This window comes from Rhea americana, unplaced genomic scaffold, assembly GCF_003343005.1.
Source record: "Rhea americana isolate MKP2758 unplaced genomic scaffold, rheAme1 scaffold_6, whole genome shotgun sequence".
In the NCBI taxonomy this organism is placed as follows: Eukaryota; Metazoa; Chordata; class Aves; order Rheiformes; family Rheidae; genus Rhea; species Rhea americana.
Window position 1 is genome coordinate 9,456,202 of NW_028186756.1, and position 23,392 is coordinate 9,479,593.

The 23,392-nt window shown below is 37.8% G+C and overlaps 1 protein-coding gene across 1 annotated transcript in view; it reads left to right on the forward strand.

The window, feature by feature from the left end:
• The first annotated feature begins 1,216 nt into the window (after positions 1–1,216).
• The window catches only part of DACH2 (dachshund family transcription factor 2), a 175,190-nt gene continuing 153,014 nt past the window's right edge, over positions 1,217–23,392 (forward strand). The window contains exons 1-2 of the mRNA XM_085319733.1: positions 1,217–1,548; positions 15,119–15,234. Of these exons, the coding sequence (XP_085175859.1) occupies positions 1,217–1,548; positions 15,119–15,234 (448 nt within the window). The remainder of the gene's footprint in view (positions 1,549–15,118; positions 15,235–23,392) is intronic.

Sequence of the window (23,392 nt, forward strand, 5' to 3'; positions counted from 1 at the left end):
TTGCATTTAACCCAGATAAAAACAAATGAAGATAAAACTAATTTAATTTTAGAATATAATTTTTTTGTATTTGTTGAACAACTGTTGTTTTAAAATGGATAGCCTGCTGAGAAAGAAACAAAGCCACTTCAGTAAAGCAGGAAATCAATAACCACAAGAAAGCCTAAAGAAAATTAATGCATACAGTGTGAGCAAGTGACATAGAAATTATTTACTGGTGTAAGAATGGTAATAGTAGAAGGCATATGGAGTAGATGAAAAGCATGATAACAATTACACAGAAAAGATATGTTCTCTATTTCTATTTATAAATAATGACCTCTGTGTTACAGTATTTAAACTTTGAAGAGTCTAGATGGTGGTTTTCTTCCTGATTTCCCCAACCCCTAGTCCKAGGTAAATATTTATGCTTGCAAAATTTAGTAGGCTGGCAGCCATGGAAACGTATGTCCTTCATTTATCTCCAGGAAATCCGGTCACAAACACTCTTTTACTTGAATTCTTTTTACCCTTTTCAACAACTTTTAAAAAACATTTTTACTGAGGAGCAGTGAACACGATGTTTGATTTTGATTCTGTTGAAGTTAGTGGCRAGAGTTAAATTTGCACATAGTAGGAGCAGGGCTGTACTTAGAAAATCTCGTGCTGTACAAACCAACACACACCGTGTATTTTTTCTCCCTTCTTGAAGCTAAGTTAAGTGTGTTCATTCAGACTCAGGGAAACGGAAGTGGATGCTAGCAAGTTAACACAAACTGCCTGCTTTTTGCAAGGGACAAGCCTCGCAGCCTGAAGGGAGATCTTCTGAAAAAGTCAGCAGCAGATGCAGTTTATCTCATAAACCGTTGTATCTAACCTAGGAAATATTTTATTTCAGGAAATCCCTAATCTTGTGAATAGCTCATGTTGCTTTTCAGTGCCCTGAACTTGTTCTGGCTTTTTCTGTAGTTCCCTTCTTTGTGTTTGGGAGAGGCTCGATGATTTCAGAAAGTCCGTTTGCAGACCGACGTCCTCTCCTCTGTCAGGGAGGGCGAGCGGGTCGGAAGAGTGGCCAGGAGGGCTCGTGGCTGCGGCATTAGCTCCGGTGAGCCCCGCTGCCGCTGACCGAGAAGCAGACAAGCTTTCGGTCACAGGCAGCCTTCTTTCGGGTCTGGTATGGAGTCGGTAGCGTTCATAGCAAGATGAAGAAGAGTTGAGAAGGAGTGTTCGCACCTGGATGGGACGCGTGTCAGTCGGCCCCCTCCGAAGGGAAGGGAAAYGTCCCTGGCAGGGCAGAGAGGATGTCCCTAGGGAGGGAGAGGAATGGAGGAGGCGTCACCTCGGCGCGGAGGCAGGGCTGTCACTCGCGGAGTGGAGCAGGGAGAGGCCGTGGAGGACCTCGTTGTCGTGGAGCTGGTGTCTTTATGGAATCCGCCTTTTTGGTACCCGGACCAGTGAAAGGTTCAAGCTGAGGTGGGCCCGCTTTCGCGCTCGGAGCTGGGCCTCGCTCAGAGGCGGAGGCGGCAGCCGGGTTTCCGCGATCCTTCGGTCGCGCGGAGTTTCAGCCAGGTAAACCTCGTGGCTGCGGGTGCGTTCCTGTCCCTGACGTTACCGTCCCGGTTTTGTCCCGAGGTTCTTCCGGAACGTTCCCGCCGCCCTCGGCAGCGGCTGCGCCGCCCCGGGACAGGAGGTGCAGGGCAGCAAAAAGTTTTGAAAAGATGAGAACAAGTTTTCTCTGTAGAGTTTTGTTTAAATTTACTTCGCTATTGCTTCCCAAATACAAGCAGAGGCAAAACTTTGATGATGGTTTCTAAGCCGCTCATTCCACGAGAAGACAGGTAATTATTTCATGGGCAAGTTACAGAACTTGCTTTTTAGTATTTCCCTTCCTGCAAAACTCCTTTTTCTAGATGAAAGCTCCTCCAAGCAAAAGAGCACAGGGGTAATTTGTTTGTTTTTATTTGTTTCTAGTTAAAATTAAGGCTTTCTAATATTCTTGCTCTAGAGCTAGATACTTTGCTTACTAGGTGAAGACTAGCTGCAGTGCCCAGGAGCACAGGCCCTGTTGCCCTCTCCATTTCTGGGGTCACTTAAATGTGTCTCTTATAGCATCTTCTCCTGGGCGTGCRGATAAGAGTCTTTTTGAAAACTGCGTAATGGCAGAATGAATCTCTTTGGAGCCTGAACAGCTTGCGTGGCCGGGGGGGATCCAGGGTCCCGGAGTCCATGACCAGAGGTATTCCGGGAAGGTATAGAGAAGCAGTATTTCCTCTGTACAGGCGTTGACCATTACTGGCCTCGTGTCCTCTTGTGGTACCTGTTCTTCAGAAAAAGGACAGTGAATGTAAAACCTCTGCAAAAATGATCTCAGAGTTGGAAAAGTGCTTTTTAATGAAAGACTTAAGAAGCATTATCTTTTGATTTATTCCTGAAACTATTAAAATGTATTTTTTTCAGTCTGTAACTCTGCATGTGGAGGAARTTTCTGTTGAGCATGCTCTTCAAAAATCCAAGAGCTAGAAAAGGAAGCTTGACAATACTAGCAAAGCAGGTTGACTTTTTAACAGTAGAGAATATCATTGCATGATTGATTACTGAAACAATCTCAGAATGCAGTGGATAATCTGTCACTTGAGGTCTTAAAAATCAAAACTAGATGGCCCTCCCAAAGCTATGCTCTAGTTTGTCTAGAAAGCATGAGCCTGGATCAGGATTGTATGTTCAGGATGGAAATAGCTCACGTAAGAGGAGTCCTTTATAATCTCTAGAAACAAAAGTAGAATTAAGGGTAAGAATTAAGTAGAAATCCAGGATTTGAATTACACTGGTACTAGTCCTTGATGCCATAAAGCTATCTACCAAAACATCTTTTAAAGTCACTCAAGAAGCGTGAGGAAAGGTAGCCAGGTAGTGAGAATATTCCCAGGAATTCATACAGTAGCAAGGGTTGTTCTCCAAATGTGTACCTGCGCTTACTGGAGTTGATGTTTTCCCCTTGGAGACCTTGCTAGATRCATGTATTCCCAGAAGCTGTGAATAGATCTAACCTTGAGCTGCAGGAATGGCATTCAGTATCTTTAGATACAGGAAGGAAATTGGTCTCTAGTGTAGGTCAGTTCTAGGGTCGTCCTGATCAGTAATTTCCCTTTGTGCTACTGATAGGTAGCGTTAAACAGATCCCATTTGTATTATCATCTTAGGGTAATAGGAAGAYAGATTTTAAAGGTAAATTTAGTATGAATTTTGAAAATGATGCTTCTGACGTTTCTGTACTTTTTTGGATCCTAAAGATTTGTTTGTTCTGTGGTTTAAAAATACTTTCTTTTGTACRTTTACAGTAGAAGTAATAATCTTATTTATCTTTCTAGCTAGCAAATGAATTAAATAGTAACAACCAAAAATCTAGAAGGATAGAGGTGAATCTGTASAATACTTACCTATATCATCTATTTAATTTGATACTATTCCAGGGTCACCGATTAAAGGGTAGTTCCTGTCTCATACAGGTTAGTCCTCAGGTGTTTACTTCTGGATCAAATGACCTAATCGTAGAGGCTCATTTTGATTACTATGAAAAATTCTTACTTTTAACATGGATATAGATAAAAAGAATGACAGAGAGGGCTGTTTCTATGTTCTTTYGTTTGTTGGCCTTTGAAAGATGAGTTTCTGTTTTCTATTTCTAAACTTTAACGAGTCTTTGCAAAATTCTGAAAACACTGAAACCTGTGATGCAGAGATTAAACACAGTTAAAGCAAGAGCAGTTCCCATAGAATCCAAGTTGAATTGCTATGAAAATACTGTACCACCACACTACAATATACCACTGTTACAGAAACAAGCTATCATCTCATGTGGGTTATTTCTACATAGAGCTATAAATATGTCAAGTGCTTGCTATTAGATTTCTGTCCAAAGATAATAGGCTTAAAGAGTCACATTTTCTACATGATTCGTTGAATTGAACGTTATTGAGATACAGCTCAGTGCAAAATAGCAGTATTTCAAAAACACTTCTTTATAATCATGTTCCCTTAAATTGGCACTGAACTCAGACACAGGTCAAAAGTAAAACTTGGAAGAATCTAATATAATACAGACGCATATGATATATCATGAGTATTTGTAGTAGATGGTGATTCCCTCCTTTGAAAATGTCCTTGCAGATATTTKCAAAAGTATGTATGTGGATACTATGAAGTAGTACTTGAAAAAGTTGGTACTAAGTTCACTCAGATGAGAGCAGGTTTACAGCTCCTCAGTGTAATGTTAGATCTCTGCAATAGGTTGGACAGGCACTGCAGTATATATGGTGTTCAGCTACATTAATGAAAAGGAGTTCCCTCCTGACTTTCTCAGTCAATTTTCAATTTGATGTATTTTGTATTTGGGGCAAATCCTAAAGATTTTATACAGACAGTTTTCTCATGCAAGCATTTTCTTTGTTGGTGAAATTGAGCATGGGGCAGTTGGGACTGTTCATTGTCACCATGTTGTCCCCAGGTTCCTTATTGCAAGGATATTTGTGGTTCAGTCCCACCATCTGTTTTTGGGGCTTGTATCTTCAAGGGAATGCTGGCTGGGCAGGCTYGGGGGCTCAGTGATGCCCTCTACCCTGGACAGAGCGTGCCAACACTGCTGAAATTGAGCTGTCAGTCAGGAAAGGGGCTGTCAGTCATAGTGCATCGGGTTATAACAGACCTGTGAATCCTGGTGGGTAACAGAGACCTGTGTGGTCCTGTCTGATTGTCTGTGTGCTAGGTTTGAGGATTACTGAATGAGGATTACTGAAACCTTCTGTGAGGAAGGAAAAGCATAAAGGGAAAGCATTAAGAGTTCGTGTGTGAAAAATCTTTATTCTGCCAATGTTTTTGTGGACTCCAGCTGCAGACAGGCCTCAGCGGAGCTCTGTGTTTGCTGCTGTGCTTTCCTGAGTGCCTGGCTTGACATGTATTTATATCAGCACTGAGCTTTCCCGTGCAGATGTAACAATCCCAAATACATTTTAAGATCTAGATAACTGAAGATTTCAATTATATATGTTTTAGGAAGTGAAAAAAATAGTTGGAGAGCATATTGCACAATGATGTTGCCTCCAGATAACGGTGTCTCCAGTGATTCACTATTTTCACTAGATCCAAAATCCAGGTGGTATCARCTGTCTGACTAGCCAAGCTTAGGTTTGCAAGGCTCATTATATATCTGGCAATATCTCATGAGATACTTGGCACTTTCACATTTGGTTTAGCTGGACATCTTGGGCAAGCATTATTTTCAAAATGAATCTGTAGTTTCTGTTTCTAGTTGTGGGTATGATCCCAGTGTGGACAGGCATACTCAGGCTAGATTTTATCTAGGTGGAGCTGGTAACAGCAGCAGTGAGGACACAACAGTGGGAACTTTGTCCCACTGGGTATGAGCTCAGGTTGCTAAATGAACTCTGTTTTGTCTGTGCTACTGCATCTTTACTGCTGTAGTTACTAGTTTAATGTAGTTATATTAAATTAGCGTGTGTATACCTACATGTGCTGTAGTCACGCTTTCAAAATCATTGTTGGTATACCCTTAAATTGAGCCCCTGCAGTATGTGACACAGATAGGCCTTTCACCCTGTCTRCATCTGTGAATCGCACAGTTCTGGTTTATTTCCCTTTTTCCAGTGTCAGCTGTTTAACARGAAAAAATAAACAGCAAGACTGTTGAGGCACTTTTATATCTTCAGACACAATCAGAAGTAATTAAGAAAGTGTMTTCAAATCTTAATTTCAGATCTTAATGAAACAGAAATCCTTTTCTGATTTAAAACTTAGTTATGTATAGCTTCATAATAGCTTCATAGCTTCATAAATAAAATGTTAAACTTTTTCTTAAGTAAGAACCAATCACCTGTTTTCTATTACAACTGGAATATAGTAATATTTGAATGCTAGGATTTCAGGTAATCTTKCTGACTGTAGACCCAAATACAAGTTCTTAATAAATAGTCTGATCAGTCAGTAACCTAAGTCCTAAATAATGAATCAAAATTTCCTGTAAACCTTAGTGAGGATAAGTGTGTAAGCCGTGATCCTGTGAATAGCATAGTTTTACAGGGGATGATACCAACCAGATACTGATTCTTTGACGATCTTGGGATTCTAAGTACTCTAGCAGGGCTTTTTAATATACCAGATTAAGAAATCTTTAGAAAGCTTATTAGAATTCCAGGTAATGTTTTCACACAGTTAGGTGCAAGTAGTCTGGAATTTGTGACTTTTTATGAAGTAAGGTAGTACATAAGAGACTGCACGAGATACATTAAGAGCCAAAGRTGTTTCGCAAGAAATACACTTTATTGAAAATTAGATCTTCTTCACATTTTTCTATAAAGCTTCTGTAGTGTTCCGGATAGCTATATTGAGGAAATTTTAATGGATCAGAACCAGTATTTGTTTTTAAAAATAAAATAAAAATCATTTGCAWATATAAAAAGAACACTTTATGTAGTGGTCGGAGAAATGACCAATTCTGTCTCATACAGTAGCTAAATTAAGAACTAAAGATAACACCTGGTGATAACTAACAATCACATTTTACTGTAACATGAAACTTCTGCTTTTGCCGCTTCTTATAATTCTTGGTGCTTGTCTGTTTGTTTTTTTGCTTTGGAAAGACTCCTATATTCAAATGTCAGCTAATCAGAGAATCTCAGCTTTCACTTGTGAAACTTAGAAACAAAGCGAACCAAAACAGAAAAATTTCTTTAATCTTTTTTGGCCCTTCCTAGTAAAGAAAAGCTGAGAAGTTTGATTTAAGAAACTTAGATTTACAAAAAGAATGTAAATATGAATATAAAAAGAATGTAAAATGGAACTTTAAAAACATTAGATTTTTATTCATTCTCATGATTTCAGGGTCATAATTTGTGAACATTTGGGGTTAGAAGTACTGTAACTAGGTCAAGTAAATGAAGTATAAAATAGCTTCACAGTTATACTTTCTGTCAGGTGAGTAGTCAACCCTTAAATTGTCTGTTCCATCACTTTCTCTCTTTGACAAAGAAAAAATTTAATGAATCTTTATCAAGAAAATGTCAACACTRGTATTAATAATAGGAGATATATTTGGACTCAGTTGTGGAAAATGTGGAAACTAAAAATTTGCTGTGGGCTAAAAAGGGAAAATAAAGCACAATGCATTCCACCTCCTCTCCAGGCARAGTGCTTTGACTGACTTGCCCTTGGATTGCTCGCTGGTGCTCCCGGGAGGTATGAGGCATAGCTGGCATCTAAAAATTAAATAGAAAAATAGGCTGTAGAATAGAAGATTTCTCTGCTCCCCAAAAGACCTTCTGTTGACCACTTGAGAGTAAAAGCAAGAGGATAAGGAGACTTGGCTTGCCTGACTCCCTTGCTTATTATCTGGGAGAGCTGTCTTGCTTCTTTTTCACGTCTCACTTTCATGCCATATATGTATTTGCCAAGTGTAATATGACCTCCAAGATTGTCGTTACGTCCTGTGCAATTTGTAGAATTTTACACATGCAGAAATTTGGAGAAGAAAGCATGCTGCTCCCTTGTTCTACCTTACCTTGTGTTCCTAGTCCAGAGTGGAGGAATTGCACTGAGCTGTCAGTCAAAAACCATCTTTTCAGCTAACGATTTTAAGTACTTCTCTTTGCATAATACCTCCTGTGAATCAAGACAATGTGTTTAACTTTTTGGAAACAACTTACCATTCCTTGGTTGCACCCATAAAGTGACTGAAATTTTGGAAAAGACATGCTGACTGTTCTGAAGGACTCAAAACACTGTTGTACTAGAGACTGAGTTCTTCTTTTCTACTTTCTTTTTTAAAATGAAGTTAGATATTTTGCATTTTTCTCTCACTGGTACTGACTAATTCTGAGCAATTGTCTGCATCTTAATAGGTAATATTAATATTTTTAGAATCAGAGGGCTCTGTATCAAGAGCGCTGTTGTACTTGACTATACTGTGTCTACCCAGCCCTTCATCCTTTGCTCATAGTGACAAGAACTGACTTTTGAATTCAGTAAGCCTTTTTTTTTAATTGTCTCACATAAATTTCTCTCAAGCATAGCCCACATGCAAATGCAAGTTTAGAAACAAACAAATTCAAAAACCGTACTGAGAAGATAGTTACCGTTAGTTCAGACTGAACTGGAATGTAAACTGAGTGTTGTGCCACAGGGGCCTGTTTTCAGTCTGGATCAAGAACTTGAGCAGTTGTTCCAAAGACAGTAAGGCCAAGGTGGCAAGGATTTCAAGCGCACAGAGAATGGCATTAGGACAAAAAATGATCTTGATAACATGGAGAACTGGTCTTAAATAGGATTCAGTTCAATATGGACAGATGCAGTGTAAAAGAAAACTGAAGAGGTTAAGTTACACTATTTCTACTGGTAATTTTTGGGCAGGCTGTGTATGTGTGGTATTTGTAGCATGTGAATCTGAAGATCATGGGGATAAATGCTGAGTCTTCAATTCCATCTGTATGTGTAAGAACTTTACCAGGGCAAAATATGACAAGTTCTCAAAAATGTGGAGTGTGTTTACAATGTGAGAAGTAAATTGTTTTCCATGTCTATTGAATAGATGACAAGAAGTACCTTAAATTAAACAGAGGAGAATTAGGTTAGATGTTAGCCCTCCTTTCCCACACGAACCCCTCCGGATTGTAAGAATAGCCTAAGCATTTTTGTGGATTGCCTAAGGATGTTTTGAAATCTCCAGCACTGAACGTGTTCAGAAGTAGGCTAGACTAACATTTGTCAGGAATGATTTAAGTGTACGTGATCCTGCCTTGGGGCAGAGGTAGAGAGAGCAGGTGACCTTTTGAAGCCTCTTTCAGTTTTATCATTTTGTGGCTGAATCCAGGAATACTGACACCCCAAACACTAGTGCTGCTGCTCTTGAAATTTGATGTTGCCATATTTTCTGAAGAGTCTGATGACTTCYGCCAGAAGAACATACATTAATATAAAATATTGGAATAACCATTGAACTGATTTATTCAGTAAAAGATTATATCCAGCTGAATATGTGGTGATTTGGTTTATTTTTGCTGTCTGATATTCTCAGGCTTCTATATGAGTGACAGGATTTTGGCTATTGTTAAAGGTGATCATGGCAATAATTCCAGATTCAGCCTTCTGGGGAATTTTAGCCCCTGTTGGTGCTGTGCTGAATGCCCTGTAATCAGTTCCCTGCCTATCTTGCTTACCTCCTGGGACAGAAGCAACCACTCCCTCAACTAGTGGGTTGCTCAGAGAACATTTTTAATCATCCTATCAGCCATCTCACACTGTTCCCATGGGAAAGGGTCCTGAAGGAGGGAGCAGAAAGTGTTTAACAGGGTAGCTTTATTACCCACTCCTGTCAGCTTAAATGGTCGGGCATCTCTTCTTATCCTTATTGAGTAGCAAAGTAGTATTAGAAGTTTGTATGGGAGCTGCTCTCAGTTGGGAAGAGTTACTCCTGAGATGGTGTAAAGATGAGATTAGGACCAGAAGGTAATTGRGAACTGAGCAAGAAAAAGGTCAGAGGGGAAGGGAGCGAAGCAGTTAAAGTGAGCTGAGGACTGAAAGAGCAATCTGGTGTGATGTATGGGTTAAGGGCAGAAGATCAGAAATACTCAGAAAGGTGGACAGYGGTCAAATGTGGGGAAGAAGGACTGAGGACAGTGGACTGGTGYGGGATGGAAACTAGATGGATAAAGAGATTGAGGATTAGGGTAGCTGTGTAGCTGCAGTCCTTCATCCTTGTAAGGATCAAAACTCACTCACTGCATAAGCTTTAGAGAGTATGTGGTGACAAGTTTGGTGAATCACAGTTCCAGTTCCTCTGTTTCACTGTTTACTGTACTGGTAGAGGCAGAATGGCCCTGAGATCACAGATATTAAAGTATTCCTGTCCCGAAAGACGTTCCTCCAGATCAGGAATACTGGAGAAGACACCATAGATCTGCCCTGAGGCAGCCCATTTTACTAAGCTGGAATTTGGAGTTAGATGCAATTTAGGTGTCTCTGTGTGGGGAAACTGAGACATGGGAGCTGCGATATGTGAAAATTCTGTATGTTAAAAGAAATGGATATTGTTTCATTGCTGTCATTGTTGCATATACAGCTTGTGTCAACGTGGGATGTTTCTGAGCTACCTGACCTAGTTCTTGAAAAATGAATTATATGTGACATTATTCAGATCTATATTGGACAATCCATAATTTTTAGGAAAGACACAAYGGTAATGTGCTACTTTCCATTCTTAATGGTAAAGTTAATGAAGATGTAATCTTCCATTTCAGTCCCATCTCTGAGCAATTCAGTGGTATTAAGTAATTAATTAAGTTTTTTTCTAACAGTAACATCAATTCATACCGATGGAAAAAAGTTCAGATTGGCGATGCTCTAGGAATATATTTCCACTGAATCCTTCACTGTGACTTGATGTTGAGGACTTTCCTCACTGAAAAGCCCTGGAAAACAGAATGGGAGGGTCTTCTTTTGGAGCGTAAAAGCTTTTTTCCGTAACCTGCTTTGGTCTGGTTAAGTCAGAACAGAACAGTTTGACCTCTGTGGAGTATTGCCTACGACTCTTAGTGCCACCTTGGGTACTCTTCTATGAGAGTTGCCATAGGGACCAGGTTCTAGTTATCAGCTTAAACAACTTCATATATGATTAATGTTAACTGCTCTTTTTGCGTGGATAACTTTTCCTACTGCTGAATTGGCTTTTGTTGCCTTTGATCTGGCTGGTGATACAACGTCCCGCAACGGTTAGACAAGTGATCAGTTTGCCAACATGGAGAGGAGACAGAATCAGGTTGCGAGGTCAAAGTTTGTTTCTCTTCTTCAACACAGAAAGGTCAAGTAGAGTTTAACTACCACTGGCATCTTTGAAATGTTATAATAAATGCCAAAGCAAGAAGAATGTTTTTAATTCATGCTACGATTAAAAATTTTATAGTAATAGAAGTAAATAATTTTAACTCAAATTATCAAGAATGTTACGTTTATTGGTAAGTACTCCAAACAATACCTTTCACAATCATGAGCATGTATTTCATGTAAGAGATTCAAAATACCAGTGATCTTTGGAGAACACAAAATTTAGATGTGTGGTTCATGTCCCAATTTCAGCAAAGTGACTAATTTTTTTTTTTTTTTTTTTTTTGTAAGTACTTGCACCAGTTACTACCACTATTACCGGAGCAATTTACACAACATGTCATATGCACTTCTATATTTCTCCTTTAAGCCTAATAAAATATATTGCTATTGAAGAAATCTGTGATACATATGAGAGCTTCCTAAATCACAAGTCTTAGCATATTTTTATACCAAATAGCTCAAGGTTCATGGAATCAATAATTAATTTATTAACTGGATACCTTTTGAAAAAAACAAAATCTGCAGTTCTTGCTATACCGTCTATTGCCAATTCATAAATAGTTGATGACAAAAATGAAAAGTTTAGCAGTAGAATTCAAAATCTTTATGATCAAAGTATTAGATACCTCATCTATCACAACTTGGAATAAATATATCACAAAATGTGTCATATCTCATTGACACTGCAAGACATAATGCTCTCCCTTGTTATCTAGCTAACTGCCAAGTCTATGAACTTTATAGTCTGCTAAGATAATGTGCTGGTGGTAATCCACTTCAGTTGCAGAAATATGAAGTACTATTGAAATATATTTCTAGTTGGTTTATTCTGTGCTCTCAAGGGGGTAGGATACTGTTTCAATTCCTCTAAACAAGCCCAGAGAATGAAAAGCAAAACATCAGGATAAATTATGCTAAATGGTGGACTAGACCCCGGAGGAAATCATGCTTCTGTGGTACAGTATTCCTCCATTTATCTTACAAATGTTACATCTACTGTTAATTTTCTAAAGCAAAAGCATTSAAAGATTCATCTCATCCTTTTAATAATGGTTTTAGTGTTACAGTGCAGTGTTATTTGTCAAATCCATACCATCATAACTTACTTCTCTAGTTTTGACAGACCAGTCATACAGAAAATATTTTGGGCTACTAATATATAACATTTTATTTCACAAAACACAAATAACCTAGTAATTAAACTCCAAAACTTAGCAAATAAYTGCCAGCAAGCAATTACCATTCAATTAAAGAGTAATTACATGGTTATTTGTGCCCTGTAAAATAAAGCATTACTGAAATCAGTAATGCAATCAATATTTTAGCAGAAACAGGATGCTGCAGTGATGGACCTTTCAACCTGTGCTGATTAAATTGTCATCCAAATAACAGTTTCCTAGTTAAATCACCACATGTTTATTTGTCTTGATTAATATGCAAATTCACTTCTGATTCTAGTAAATTTCTTATATTTAAAAGCACAAAAGTACAACACTGTTGTACATCAACCGTGAAGTGCTTAAGTTTCCACTGATTAATTGTATTTTACAAAGTGTTGATGAATTTGTATATTCTATAAAATATTTTATAAAATACATTTGTAAGAAGCATAAAATAGAATTAGAAAAGATGGAGCTGGTCAGTAATTTTAACAAAATCACAAAACCAGCTTTATTCTGTATTTTGATTTAAATTCAAAATCCTTGTGAAGTCAAGGGARTATATAAACCTTTGAGAGGAAAAATAATAAAATTAGCTCTCACCAGCAATGGAAAATAAAAGAAGAAGCAGACACTAATGAACAATTTCTCAACATTTTACTATATAAATTTTAACTGTCAAACGTACTGCTTAAAATGTAATTTAATCTCTGACAAAGTTAATTCCAAACAAAATAAGTAAATGATCAACATTCAGATCATATTGTCCTGATTGCTTGTTTTCCTCTTTCAGAGTTAATGCCTGTTAAGGGGGAGAGGATGACAAGAACAGGAATGAAGCTCCATTGCTTCCCTCTCTTCCTCTGAAAACCCACATCATAAATAAAATGCGTCTGCATAAAGTCTTTTAAAACTGTTTAATAATATTTTTCTTAGCTTAATGTTAATGTATAGTTTTATTTATAAGGTGTTTAGTGTTTGAAATTGAGAAGCAAATGTTTTGTAGTTCTGTTAATAGAGCTCTGCTGCTGGATAAACCTACTAATTTTAGCTGCTTTACTTTTTTAATTTTCGCCRAAGACAGTAAGTGCCAAGTAAGCAGTTACAACTGTATGTGTACAGTCAAAAGAGTAACAACTGTTTTTTATTTAAAAACTCCACATGCAAAGCCTAATATTATTGGGTAGACAACATTACTGTGAAATAAGCTGAATGATTTTTGTAACGAGTTTATTAGGAGGTAATTTTAATATAGAATGCATGTGTGCATCTAGCTTCTTGTGAAACTTCTATACTCTAATTTTAGTTTTATTTTATTATAGCCCAGTAAGTCTAGGCTTCTGTAGTAGACTTTACTACATAGCCATCATAGGATGGTAAATACCTTAAAATATGAAAAATGGAAAAAGTGCCAAATAAAATGAAATGGACAAACCCAAAGCTAAGAAGAGGAGGGAACAGTTTTATAGACATAAAATAATAAACCAAAGAAAAAGATTTTGTGCTACTTTGATACTTACTTTGATGTGCAGTAAAACAAAATAATATTAGTGCACTGAGTGAAAAATGAGCAGGTTAATGGTACCTCTGTTGTAGTGTTGCTCGAAGTTGTCTTCATTTAAAGGCAGAGTTTGCGTCACATTGATAGAGGGCTTTGCCACTGTAAGTTGATAGAGTGAGGTTTAACTTAAATTTCTTTGTGAACTTGCAGTCGTTTTTGGAAATGCTCTCTATTTAAACCTCATTTATTGTTGCAGCTTGGTTATTTAATACAGTATTTCACTGTATTTTGTCAAAAGCTCTATTATTCAACAGAGTAAAATGTACAGCAATACTTTTCCAAACATTAGGAAGTTGTATTTTTATTAGTTGGCTTGAGGGAGAGTCGATCTAAATGGTTTTTTGTTCAGTAAATCTCTATATGATGGTGACAGATACATAAGATGATTTGATATACAGAGACTGTAGWAAGGGATAAATGTGATAGCTGAAACAACAAATAAATGTAACAGATGAATCTAGAGACCTGTAACACTTTAAATTAAAATTTGCTATCATAATTCATAAGCTGGTCAAAAGATGGTGAGATTTTGATAAATGAGGCCTACATTCTTGGTTTAACCTATCCGTAGCAGTTAAAAACATTAGTCAATATGTAGAGACAAATGGTCAGATTTGAAAAAGCTTGAGTATTAAATTACTATTGCCTCTTCAGAAGTAAGCTGTTCTCTGCCATGGTTCAGAAAGTGGCGATTAATAACATAAAGATTGCGTTGCATTCAAAGTTTTCAATTTCTCCTGTTTAGACAGTGCAACTTTCAGTCATATGTGATCCAGGTACAGATTTGGGAGCAGTTACCGCTTCAACCACTGTCTGGTGTCCAGTTGAGGAAGTTGGGTACCCTAGAGAATGGAAAAGCTTAAATAGCGCCGGGACTGTACAGATGCATATAGGTGGATGTCCCCCACTGCCAGCCTGGTCAGCCAGAGATGAGAAGCCCAGTGAGCCCTGAGCAGAACTGTAACGGTTCCTAGGGACAGTGTGCTATACTCATCCAGCACTCTGTCTAAGCTAGTAAGTTCTGATGGACCAGATCTGAATAGCTCTTGTGTCGTTACAGTCATTGCATCATTAATTTGCAATCCCTATAAACCATAGTTTGTGACCTGAGTAATGCATCCAGTTGCATTTTTGAGAGCTTGTGAACCTCTTTATCTCTATTTTACAGTCAAGAATATTAAGAAACAATTAATTAGCAAAGCAGTAGTACAATGGTGATACAATGGAAATACGGACTTCTTTTTTTTTCTTGGTCTAGCAGTGCAGATAAAAATCTAATTTTTTTTGTCACTGTTGTGACTTTAAGCTCGTGACTGGGTGCTGCTCAATAGTTCATTGTTAGATCATTTGAGACCCATCCAATTCTGATAGATTGAGTCAACTACATATTTTTCTTTTCTCCTAGGCAAGAATTTCTAATACAGTTCTGTGTATCACTGATGGTTCAAATGTTTTATACAAATCGATRTGTAGTATGCAAATATTTCAAAAAGAAAATGCATTTTCATTTATCCTCTTATTTCATCAGCTCACGACCAGGAAGACCCCCCAAGCGTTCTCTAGGAGTTGCGATACAAGAAAATGCACGTCTTTTGCCCCATGGAGTTCCAGGCCTCTTATCACCAGGACTTATCTCTCCGACAGGTAATAAAATCCATCAGATGATCAGCCTCATCTCTTCATACTGCACAGCAGTTAAAATAAACTAATATTGATCTAACTGCCTTGTCCTTCAGGGCTTTTTCAAGCTTTACCAGAGGTTATGTTATTGGATTTTTTGAGTGTTCATGAAAACTCTGTTTTGTTGCTGCAGTGACTGAAATCTAATGGATTTGTAATTTAGTTCTTTATTAATTGTAATTTCCTTACAGGAAATTCCATTAAATGTGTTATTTTAGTATAAGAAAAAAACCTGAAAGAATGAACTATTGTCTCAGAGAAGCCTGTAGCATGCATTTCTTCCTTTCAGATGCATGTGTATTTTAGTTCTCATGGGATATGAACAGCATGGCTAATACRTATTGTATTGTAACATCATTAATGTATGCTGGGAAGGCAGAAAACTGGTTGTACGAATTACAGAAGAAACATTCAAAAAGGAGATAAGTCTGTGTTGCCACAGTGGATTCTATTTTAATAATCTGCATTCAATATCACAGTATTTAAAAAAAGCATGAAAATAGATGAATTTTTAAACAAGCCCTTATCATAATATGTAATATTTTATTTCCATTCATTAATTTATTAATAGAATGTAGATTAAATTTTGTGCTATAAGTGTTTTAATTTTTGATTAATTGATTTGTAATAATAACATATAAGTTTATTTTGGTAATGAACTCAAAAGGCTACAGCTATATTAACAGACTATATATTCATAAAACCAGTTATTTAAGTATCCCACAGGCTTTGCAGTTTTAGAGTTACTGTCAAAGTCCAGTTTAAATATAGTGTATTGCCATAATAACCTAATTTAGTAAAGTGTGAGCAGACTATAAAGTCATAGAGCACATTATAGAAAAAGCTGAATTAACAAAGATGATTGGCAGGAGTATAGTGACTAGTAACTTAGGTCTTGATCTTGCAAATCATTCTGCTTCTAGAACCTGTTGCACTGTGGCAGTGCTTTATTGGGTCTCAATGTTCAGAAATGTAAGAAAGATAAGATCCTTAATTTCTCCTAGAACAAGTCCAAGTGTTAAGTGTCATAAGCATTTCGCAGTGAAACAATAACCTTTATCAGCATAGAAGTGGGAATGAACATTCTTAAACAATTGTAATAGTAACCTCAACTGAAGTAGCTGATAAAGTTTGAAGACATTTTGCTAGACCTAGACTCCCTAGTCAAGTTACTCCAACTTCATATAATATTCATATATGTAGCAAGGATCAAGAATTGTGTATTTACTCTTATGAAGAATTTATAAATGAGGGTCTTTTCTAGTAGTTTTTTCATGTTCTTGGCCCAAAATTTCCTTTCGTTGTTTGTATTGTTTCCTTGATATTGTTTGTATTACTGCCAACAGACAGGAAAGCACAAGAGCCACTTTTTGTTGATAATTTCTTACAAGAAATTTAGAATATTCCGTAATACTTTTCTACCCTGCGTTTGCAAATAAGACCTAAAGTTAAGCAGAATGCCATGTTAATTTAAATAGAGAAGTATTTTAGGTCTCTACATGCTGGGTATACATTGTAAAATAGTGAGCATAGTGTGTATCGCAGATACCAATTGAAATTCAGTAAAAAATGGGGGAATTTTTTAAACTGAATTTCGAGATTGTTTTATGTTTGGAGTCTGAAATAATGACTGGGATACATGCCGCTTTATTTAACTAGTGAAGGGTTGTGTGAGAAGATTGAACCCAAGGGGTTCCTCTTTCAGCTGAGGTACAAGGTTACCAACCTTTCTGACCTTGTGGCTCTGTATGAAAATCTTTGAGTGACCAAGTACCAGAAGTCATGCACAATGTGCCCCAGGCCCCTGAAAGGGAGTTTTGGAAGTAGCTGTAGGCAAAAGTAAATTTCCAGAGCACCGCAGCATGGGTGTTAAGCTGATGCGTGAATATAGCATGGTTGCAGTGAAGCAAGGACATTTTCTTCAGTGTCTCCTCCCAGCTAGCAACTTGGACTACCCACCAGTTCCTAAGATAAAACAGCCCTGCTGTGGGTTCTGGGGTGCAGGTGCTACACTTGCATGGCCTGTGTATCTTTGTCACACAAAAATCAGAGCTACTGAATTTTTTGAGTTGTTTTATCTTGTTCATAAAGAAAGAACGAAGTAAAGAAAGATGGGGGAATCACTGAGTTAGGAAAAGTGCCAGAAGAGCCACTTATAAACTCAGTGGCGATTTGAGCTGTTGTAAACTTGATGGAACACCTGGGATTTGAAGCCTCCATTAGCTTTATTTAGATCTATTTACGCTTAATTATTGACTGCTTTACTCTGGTTGCCTTCAACACTTCTGCAATTGGAGTCTTTCTCTTTGGCTGAACTAAGAACAAAACACATTTAACACTTCTCACAGAACAGAGATTTTCCTACCAGACTTCTGTGTGGAGGGTAATAGGCTGGAATAAAAGTTACAGGGATGTTAACCCATTGTCTTCTGGCTAAGTTTTAGTTTGGTTGTTTACGATCTCAAACTTGCAAATAATTTGCTGTGGTTCAGACTGTTCTGCCCAAAGAATTTGTATCTTATCCATGGTTTCCTGCCATGGGCTTCCTCCTGCTCAGCGAGCCGGCCAGCTTGGTGAACGCTTTCTGCTTGTGCTCTGTGCTCTCATGTACTGTCTCAGGCAGCAGTAAGAGGGGAGCAAGACAAAGGCYGTGAGAGAGAGTGGAGTGAGCTTGCAGCACAGGATGGTGAGATCCAGGGATATATGTACTCTTCCCAGTAGAACTGGTGGTGAAGTGGAGGCAGGAAGGAGTCTTTGCATCTTGGTTGCCTCTTCAGTTAAACTGCATTGTAGTTTGCCAGTCATTTCCTCCTTGGAATGTCTTCTCATCTACCCCTTGAGAATGCCTGTGTCTCCTCCCTTTTTGTGCAGCACAGATAAAGAGATGGCTATGTTAATCTGCCAACATACTTTATCCTGAAAATGTCAGACTCACTAGCTTGCATGTTTTTTAGCATTTTCTAATATGTCCAACTTAAAATCCCAGTTGTTTTCTTCTTTGGATAAACTCACTTTGGCAACAGACTCCACATCCACAACTACAGCATGATTCGTCATCCTTTGCATTTTTCACTTTTACTTCCTATTTGATGCTCTGGGAAGTAAATGTGAAGGAGTTTAACCTCAAGCTTATTGTTGGTTAGATGGACAGGTCTCAAGGAGTCGCTGTTCTAGCCGCAGAGCTCTCAGATCCATCTGTAGAGGGTATTACGAAGTGATGATTAGTAACTTCCTGCTGACTTGAGTGAACCATCTGTGTTTCCACTCCTTGAAGTGTGCTGTTATTTTCATTACCCATTTGGTTTGTGTCAGCTCAGTTTACATGGTCATTTTCACATAATAAACAGGTAGTTAAATTAGCCATACTGCGTTTCCCAGTGCAGAGTATAGTTTTTTCACATCTTGACAAAATAGACTACAGCTACTCTTCTATATAAGTAATTTGTGAAGGAACTGTAAGTGAAGTGTCTACCTTTTAAAATATTTGCAGATATCTTCTACCTTTGGGGAATGGGAATGTTTGCATTATGATGAGCCTAGAGCAGCAGGGTAGTTAAAATTGCTGTGACTGAGAAAGATGAGGCTGTGTGCCTGGAATGCATGCCACTGGGAAGTGTTTCTGTAAACAGCTTGGCAACAGTGCCAAAACTGCATCCTTCAAGATCTCATATTTAACTACTGTCTATTTTGCGTCAAGGAAGGAGACTGCTTTTCTTCTAGTATTCATGTAGGAAATGTGGAAAGCAGTGTGGTGCCCTTGCCTGCTGTGAGGGCAGAGGAAAAATCCAGCTTGTCAGAGAGGGATGGTCATCAAAGGCACAGAGCTTCAAACAGTGCAGTGTGATGAAGTGACATTAACAAAAATAAAAGGGTTTATMTCCAATTAGGTATAGGACTTTGTCATCAGTGTATCTTAACAAGACAGTCGGGGCTTATTTATGGAATAGAATTTTAGTCAGTTTTAAGCTCTGAAACAGTAGTTTTCTWTGTGGAGAGAAATTGAAATCCGTTCTGTGAAATAAACCAATAATTCAGAAAACTATTGATACGGAGATGAAGCTGAAGGAGTAGCTGGATCTTTTGATGATTATCCCTGCTAATCTCGGCCCTCTTACCTTTAATTTACCTTATCTCTAAGAAGGATATGAATATGAAGTCTTCATTTTAATTCCTCTGTATCCAGTTTGAGGAGTGGTTACTCCTATTTCATTAAAGCCATTTTTTTGGAGCTATTCCATACTGTGTTCAGTTTTGAAACATTTAGCAAGTTACTGGAGAGGGTGGCTTATGAAGAAATTACCCTGTCACTGGAATTTCCTGATACTGTGGTATGGTGCACAAACCTGCTTACTGGGGTATTTTTTTCAGGTGATGGGAGAACTCCAACAACATCAACTGATTTATGCTAGCAGTGATAAAAACCCCACCCTGTTAACTAATGGTAACATATTTGGGAACTGAACTGCAAATACCAGAATCATCACTGTTCTCCAAGAGAAAGTTCGGTGTTAGAGTGTTCATAGTTGCCAAGCTAATATAAGTAAAATGTAGACAATCTATGTCAGATAGTGGCCTCATGTGGGATATTTTGTGTGTGTCATTGACAATTGTCTTTGCTACAGTGACAAAAGAAATGACAAAAGATTGAGAGGTGTGGGAAACTCTCTGAATCACTTAATGGGTATCTCTCCGGCAGTCTGACTGTGCATGTACACAGGGAATCCTGTTGCTGAATCTGATGGGGCACTAGATAGCCTAGGTAAGCTGTGTGCTAGTGCTAATAGGGAGGCAATCCTGTTTAAATCGTTTATGTTGCTTTTTTTATATTTTTGAGATTAACTGACCAGAGCTGTGAGCAGTATTGTAGGCCTAATGTGGAACATGTTGGCAGGGTATATGTGGTATAGGTCAGCAGCCAGATTACAACAGCGCTTTAATGCTGAAGTCTTCTGTGTTTTTAGGAGGAAAAGAGGGTTTTGTGAGATGAGCCCTTTCTGAGCTCTGAGGTAGGGCATTGGAGACAGAGACTGAGCAGCCCAGGGAGGAACAGGAATCGGAAAGGTTGAGCCTTCAGTGGCTGATGCATGAATAAAAGACAGTTAAAAGGAGTCTGCTGAGAAATTTTATCATGCTTGTATGTAGGAAAAGGAAAACTGAGACGTGTCGAAATTGATATTCCACTTTGGTGGTGTTTGTTAGATGGGAAGATGAGAAGGTTCAGAATTCAAGATTTTAGGCAAAAGAAGAGGTCAGCGGAGTTAGTAATCATGTGGTAGGAACACTTTTAGCTGTATACTGTATACTGTAGCCATAGGCTATGTCTGCTACTGACAGATGGGGAGGTAGGATGTCTGTGTCCCTCCCCAGGGCTAATAAATTCTGATTAAGCATTCTGCTTAAACCTATCATCAGGTCTCTTTTTGTTTACTTAAATTGGTTGGCCAAGGTGATACAAGCAACACACCTGCTTTTCCAAGTGTGTAAAACGTATTTTTGTTATCAGTTAGATTAGTTTGACCTTCCTTGAAGTGGTCATTTTTAGCTTACAAACAGGCAGTTAAGAGATACATTCTATTTCTCTCATGAGCCATTTGTCTAGATTTTTAAGAATGTAATGATTAAAATATTGACTGGTTTGTACACATATGAATAATTTTTCGGTACAATTTTAATCTATTAGAAGGTAAGACAAACTGCTGAATAGTTTCATGTAATTAATACTTTAGTGTAATAAATAATAGATACAACACATCACATCATTATGGGATTTAGAAAATAGAGTAGCGTACAGGAGAATGGTAACTTCATGTATTACTTCAGTTCAGCAGCAGTAGAAAGTAGTTGCTTAGTCTTTCTACAGAAGAGAGAAAATAAAGCAGTATTTGTTGCAGTCTTTAAGCCATTGAGTTTGGTATATCCTCGTTAGAAGAACGAACAAGATTAGAGGCTTTCAAAGTCTTTAGTATCCAGTTGCCTTTTATTGATGCATGCACGAAGTTAGTGTAGCTCAGTTGGTATGCAGAGCTGCCACAGTGAACGTGTCATTGGTGTCATTGACAACAGATTTTCTTCTGTTCCCTTCTGAAACTGATGTTGCTCCAGACCCACTTGCCAGTGACAGCTTAGTGTCTCCTAGCTGAGAAAGTCTAAGGTGTGTCCCAGGTTAGAAAAACAGAGGAGTATGAAGAAGCAAGAACGTATTTGGCTGGAGGTGCAGAATGGATGGAAGGAGGTTGACTTGCTAAGGAAAGGAATTCATTGCATGTGTAATATTGACTGAAAGATCTGCCCTGTCATAACCTCGGCTTTCAAGGTTTACTACTTCATATTTTAAAGCCAGAGTGTTGTGATTCTGAGAAAAAGTTGGTTTTTGAAGAAGAAGCATATGCACAAGGTCAATTTACAGAACATCTATTGACTGATGTCACCTCTTAGGGTGTTTGATTTAGGGCTACTGTGCCTGACAGCTGCTGTCAGGAGTCATGGAGCCTCAGAGCATAGGGAGCAGGGATAAGGAACCATTTCCTTTCTCAACATACTTAACTGAGCATTTTTGTATGTTTACATCCTATTTCTGTGGCTCATTTCACTGTTTATGATTATCCTTTTTTTTCAGTTGTCATAGATGTCATTTTAAAGTTCCCCTTTTAATGAGAAACATATGTACAACTTTGTCATTATTGGCATTACCTGGCTTGGTAGAAGTTATTTTTTTTTTTTTAATCAAAGGCAAACATACTGATTAAGGATGCTGCAGCACTTCTCTGCCTATGGGGAATGTTAACAGTTTATAAATTGTTCTTGGTGACAATTCAGTAGTGAATTACTTTGATATATATGGCTAATAAATTAATATGATTAAGTTAATGAGTAGTACAAGTGTTGCCAAACTCCACTAGTCAGGTTTTTAATGCTGCTCCACATTTGCAGTTCTAGCTTCCCCCTGTGGTGAGAGGATCAGTGCTACCTACGCACTGTCATTGTGATAAATGGCATATCCCACAGTGCCCTGCAGTCCATCTGGTGTGTCCCCAAAATGAGAAATATTTTATACAAATCACACACTCAGAAGCTCAAAGGACTGCAGAAAGATCTGTTCTTTCAAACAATAATAAAAATGCATACATCTCTTTAGCAACTCTTCATTTTTACTGTCATAATGAATGCATATAGCTTTGGGAAATGAAAACTCATGTGAGTAACATAGGAAAGTTATCCACTGCACAGTAAAGCTGACAAATAAGTTACATGCTCACTCTTTTATTTGATGATGAAATGTTCTTAGATAAAAAATTATGTTATAACATCTATTTAACTGGATTTTAAAATTAAAGACCATGTATGCTGCATGATGGAGTATCACTGCATCTCATGCCTGCAAATTTCTGTGCTGAAAGGAACATGAATTTGAGTGGATGAGGAATGCAGGATCATATCATTACTCTTTAAAATACAGCCATTCACTAGGGTTTTGATAACCTGAAAAGCTATACCTAAAGACTATGAGTTAGTCAGTTCCTTTCTTTTCTTGTCTTTCTCTTTTTATATTTCTTTAGAGATTCATTTTTGGTGTCTTCTTTATCTTGGTGGGACACTACACTTCTGACAGATGCATACTTAGAGCTGTTGAGAATTTACCGAATAGTTAACCTTGTTGTAAGTTTAATTTACTCATAGCACTAGCTACTAATTATTGTCTGAGAAGTGTGAAACTCAGTTGCTTCATTGTATTTTATACATGTTTGCACAATTTTTTTTCAGTTTGATCCTGCTGAGCTCCTACATCTTTTGAGATGACAAAGTTCAGCCAAAGTAGTCACACTGAGAGAATTAAGACTATATTCTCTTGATACTTAGGCCATGTCTGCTCTCAATTTGGCCTGATTTGCCAATGGAATGAACCATTTTCTAAAGTTGAACTAAGTATTGCAGAAGTAACAAAATCAGAAAGATTTCATCTGTCTACTTTCTAAGATTTGTGACATATTTTCCTATCATCTCTTTTGTTAGCCAGGTGTCTGAAGGCAGGGAGATTTATAACGACCATAATATCTGCCTTTCTCTGTTCCAYCTTTGAATGTGTTGGGTAAACTTGAGAAAGTTAGAAATGTTGAAGTCAATT